The sequence below is a fragment of the Kryptolebias marmoratus genome, linkage group LG15 (assembly GCF_001649575.2).
Source record: "Kryptolebias marmoratus isolate JLee-2015 linkage group LG15, ASM164957v2, whole genome shotgun sequence".
Lineage (NCBI taxonomy): Eukaryota > Metazoa > Chordata > Actinopteri > Cyprinodontiformes > Rivulidae > Kryptolebias > Kryptolebias marmoratus.
In genome coordinates, this window is record NC_051444.1 from 1,455,479 (window position 1) to 1,460,340 (window position 4,862).

At 43.9% G+C, this 4,862-nt stretch overlaps 1 protein-coding gene across 6 annotated transcripts in view; it reads left to right on the top strand.

Annotated features, from left to right (window-relative positions):
- Nucleotides 1-4,856, top strand: part of scml2 (Scm polycomb group protein like 2) — a 21,376-nt gene extending 16,520 nt beyond the window's left edge. For 3 of the 6 annotated variants that reach the window (XM_037980013.1, XM_037980009.1, XM_037980010.1), the window contains exons 11-14: nt 2,142-2,315; nt 3,192-3,452; nt 3,755-3,903; nt 4,167-4,856. In XM_037980013.1, the coding sequence (XP_037835941.1) occupies nt 2,142-2,315; nt 3,192-3,452; nt 3,755-3,903; nt 4,167-4,292 (710 nt within the window). In that variant the 3' untranslated portion in view covers nt 4,293-4,856. The remainder of the gene's footprint in view (nt 1-2,141; nt 2,316-3,191; nt 3,453-3,754; nt 3,904-4,166) is intronic. The other 3 variants (XM_037980011.1, XM_037980012.1, XM_037980014.1) reach the window with 3 other exon arrangements.
- Nucleotides 4,857-4,862: the final 6 nt, after the last annotated feature.

Genomic DNA, 4,862 nt, shown 5'->3' on the forward strand with positions numbered 1-4,862 from the left:
TATTTTAGCAGTAAGGTAGCAAAGCTGCGCTCTTCTTCGTAGACATTGAGTTTGGCTGCAGCTGCACACAGTTGCAGCGCCTCCTACAGGAAACTGGTGGAGCTACGCAGAGAACCACGCCGTTCAGAAGCCTTGTTTGGATTCATGTTTTTATAAACACTGAGGTCCGGACCTCGGGGTCCTCAGTGGGAGCTACAGCCCTGATCTCATGATCCACTGGATCAGAACCAGTGGATTTCTGAGTCAGCCACAGAAACACAGAAATGGCTTTAGGTCGGTCAGCTTTACAGATACTGAGCTAACAGTTAGCGTGGTAGTAGCTGAGAGTTATTCTCAACACATACTCTGAGCTCTAACTGATTTTTTAAAAAGTTGGCATGCAAGGCGGCGGGCGATATGCATTTTGTTATGCTAGTTTTAACTTGAGATTGAGAGGCAACTTCTCTGAGTTATGTTGAAGCTGAAGCTAAACAGCTAAAGGCTAAACTATCAAGACAAGTAGGTCAAAGGTCAAATTAGCAAAACAGGCGCTAAAAGCTTCAGGAGGCAGAATGGCAGCTAAAAGCTAAAAGTAGCCTAAGATGATAAAAACAGGCAGCAGCTGAAGCAGAATTTAAAAAAAACAAAGTTTTTAAAAGAATTAAAGAGATCTCAGTGTGCTTCTGTGGGGAAAATATATTTAAATAAAGTTAAATGTTTTAAAAAAGATAAAAATTACTAAAACCAAAAGTCTCAGCAGCCAGCAGCCGAACGAGCCGAAGGTTTTGATTTAAGAACGGCTAAAATAGAACAAGGAGTTAGATTACAAAAAAATGCATGAAAGAAACTATAAACAGGTAAACAATATTTATTTATTTGAAAAGTAAAATGCAGAAATATTCAGCAGATTTAGTCGTATAAGCCTAATCCTGTCAGATTGATGGGACAAAAATAAAAGAATAAATCACTAACAGATAAAAACCATCAGGAAACATTAGATTAATGACAGGATTCTGGATCAAATGAATTATAGATAATACATAAATTAAAAAAATAGACAAAGTACAACAGCTTCTATTATAAGTGATGAATTTAATTAAAGTTTTATAGATTTAGAAAACAATCTGTAAGCTGTGGACACATTTAGATGTTGTCTTACTGTCCATCACGTCACATTTGTCCTGCAGGAAGGTGTGGGACAAACATATTGCAGCTGCTCACACCTGAGTCCTGACAGGAGTCTCTGCTGGCTGCTGAGACTCGTTAAAGGATCAAATACGAGGCGTTAAAGTTGTTAACACGTCGGCTGTGCAAAGAAAAGCGAGACAACTTTTTAAGATACGAAGATCTTCTCTTCAGAATAAAAGCTGTGGTTCTCGACACGTGGCTGCAGTGTGTGTGTGTGTGTGTGTGTGTGTGTGTGTGTCTAACCTGGTTTGGGAGTCAGGGACTGGGTCTCCTCTGGGGCAGCAGATCCAGAAGCCTGTGGGGGTGTTGGGAGGGGAGGGGGGGCTAACCCTGAGTCATCTGCTGTGATATCTGAGCGTGTTTGCTTTCATCGAGGACACAAATGTTTTAATGTTTGAGCTTTTATTGAAGGAATGATTCTACAACATTAAGCTTTAACGGTTTGTATAAACAAGTTTGGATTTATTGTGGATTTTCTCTGATCCACGGTCGATCCAACGACTGCTGTCAGACAAATCAACCAGGAACTACCAGCTGCAGTCAATCACGATCACTAGCAGAAAGTCAATAAACCTTGTCAAGTTAAAAGACCTGGAAATTTCACATTAAGACTCAAATATATCCATGCAGTCACCTACATTTGTTAGGAAGTGAAGCTGAAGGTTGTAGGTGTCCAGTCCTGGTCCTGGAGGTCCATCCTGCAGGTTCTGCAGGTTCTACAGAAGCCCGTTCATCAGAGTCAGAGCGGAGAAACTGAAGCTGGTCCAGGAGACGCCTGAGCAACTTCGGCACCAAATTCTTGTTTTTAAAGATCGTTGAAGTTCGATTTATTCCCCCTGGAAAATGAACTGTTTTAATAAATCCTTAAAAGCCCAAAATGAATCTGAGGTTGATGCCAAGTGTGAGTGGATGGAAACCTCTGACCACCGTGTGTGTGTGTGTGTGTGTGTGTGTGTGTGTGTGTGTGCCCTCAGTTCGCTCAGAACATGGTATCCGCTACGTGAAGCTGCCCTCCGCCTCCAGCGCGTCGGCCGTGTTGCGGTTCCTGGAGAACATGTGTCAACATCTGGAGAGTGACACCCTCTTCAGCTCGCAGCCGTTCGGCGCCTTCAGCAGCAACGCTCGCTTCTACAACAGAACCACATCAGGTGGGAGAAGACGGGCAGAGTCCCTGTCAAAGATGCTACTGCAACCTGCAGCTGCCTCCGGTCCCCTTTATCTGTTGGACATCGTTAAATCAACCTGCTGGAGGGTTATGGACAGCTGATGTCTTACCTGCTGTAGCTCAGTTTGGAGTTTAATTCTGACCAGATTAATGAGCTAATGGCTAGTCAGAGCGGCACCAAAGTGGCTCTCTGCCGTCTTAAAGCAACTTTAACCTCAAAAATCAGCATTAAACTCGAGTTCTCCGTGAGTTTGACTAGTCAAAAACAAAAAAACACAAAGTAAGAAACAATATTGGTGCACTGTTTTTCTCATATTCTGGTTAATTTGTTCTTAAATTAAAAAATTATAAACAAAATTTGTGACCGGCTGCCAGTTCGTTTACCTAAAGGAACAGGAAGTGACTGAAAATGGGTCAGCTGTTTGGTAGGAGGAAGTCTGACAGTTTGGATGTGTTTACGCTCAGATTTGTTGGGTGGAGTTAGCAGATTTAAACAGGTTAAAATGTTAAACTTACCTGCAGCTGTGTGTTTGAACGCTGAGCTCAGTCCTGCTTGATCCCTGATATTTATACATCATATTTGTTCCACAGACTCCATCCAAGCTAACGTCGGGCTTTGTTTACATTCAGTGTGGACCCGCGTTTCAGAATTAAACATCCACATCTGGAGCAAAGAAACTCTTTCAAACTGCACACTTTGATGTAGCTCAGGATGAACTTTTTGTTTGGTTTTATAGTTTAAGAGCAATAAACGGCAGGTAAGATATTAATTGTTCATAACCTTTCCACAGAACCCCACTACATTGTAGAATATTAATTAAACAGCAACAATAACTGCTGAAAGTTCTTCTGTTCTCAGGTTCTGTCGTCTCCGTTTCGTCCTCTCGTCCAACAGAACCATCGTCTGTCGCCGAGAACGGAACGCCCAACGACGGCTCCTCGAAGGATCCCGCCCCCGGCGCCCGCCTCCTTCACAACACACCGGACTACAGAGCAGCCAAGAGGGAGCGGCCATTTTACCCGGGGCACACGCAAACGCTGCCCCCGCTGCGGCGCGTCAGCTCCAATCCCACCAATCCAATCCAGCCCGGCCCGGTGGGCGCGCACCGACAGGTCGAAGGTACGGAGGCCATGACAGTTCAGATAAACCGCAGAGAGTTCCTGCGCAGCCTGGAAAAGTCTGGAAAATAATTTTAGTATTTTCCAGGTTAAGTAATACAGAAAGAAAAGTGAGTTTGGAAAATGTTTGAACTCTTGAAGGAATTCACATCATCTGTGGAGTTTACACATAAAAAGAAAACGTTTATTTAAGTTTATATTTAGTTTTTCTATTCAGACAAGAAAAATGAGCCAAGAAATTAGAAACTGAAAAGTGACATAACTGATCAGACTTGATTCAGTTTCTCTCTGTTATTCTTACAGCAGCGAGCTCAACCACCGGTCCGGATCAGACGAAACGGGAAAGTTCAGAAAACAGCGCCACCTCCTGGTCAGTCGATGACGTCATCCGGTTCGTCCAGGAAGCCGACCCTCACACTCTCGGCCCGCACGTCGACCTGTTCAGGAAACACGTGAGTTTTATTTCTGGGTTTAAATCCTGAAAACTGTCAGTCACCCTGTCTGTCCTGCACCGACCCCTGACCCCTCGTGTTGTGTTCACTGACTGATCCTGGCTCAGATATTTGCACTACTGTCGATTTTTTCACAGAAATGCCACTGGCTGTTGATAATTTTTTAAAGGATTCAGAGGGTCGATCAAACTGTGCTCGTCGTGGTTCACGTCCCGTAAATCTGAGAGTTTATGGTTAATTCTGGTGTCTTCCTGTTCCTGCAGGAAATCGACGGCAGGGCGCTGATGCTGCTGCGGAGCGACGTCATCATGAAGTACATGGGGCTGAAGCTGGGCCCGGCTCTGAAACTGTGTCATCACATCGAGAAGCTGACAAAGAACAAACTCTGATGCTTCAGCGTTTATCGAGCTGCGGTACGGAGGTCCAGAAGATCCAGGACACGTCTCCGGTACTTCCTGCAACTTCAGCATCTTTCCTCATCCGGCCGCCGTGGAGTCGATTCTGAAGCTGAGTTTTACCTTTAGGTTGGGTGAATTTGTAGGAATGCAATCAAACAATAAGCTACAGACAAAATATCAAATTAAAAACAGATTTAAACAATTAAGAAACACATATTTCTAAAGTTATAGCTTTGAAGGATTTCGTATATTTTTGGATGACAGAATAAAACCGACCGGTGTGATCGTATCGGCTGTTTCAGCAAAGATAAAAACTTTATTATGGATCATAATGAAGAAAAGGTCATAATTTATCCGTTTTTAAGAGTCTGACTTGTCCACACACGGACACACATCTGTTTTTATTTTTATTGGCTGGTCCAGAATGTTTCAGGACATCCCACGGCTCTAAGAACCGGGACGGTTCCGTCAGGTTCTGTCGTTTGGGTCGAAAGAACGAAGCGTCTTTAACTTCGCCGTCAGTTTCTGCGGGAAGCCGCCAGGAGCGCCTCGGTCTGGGGT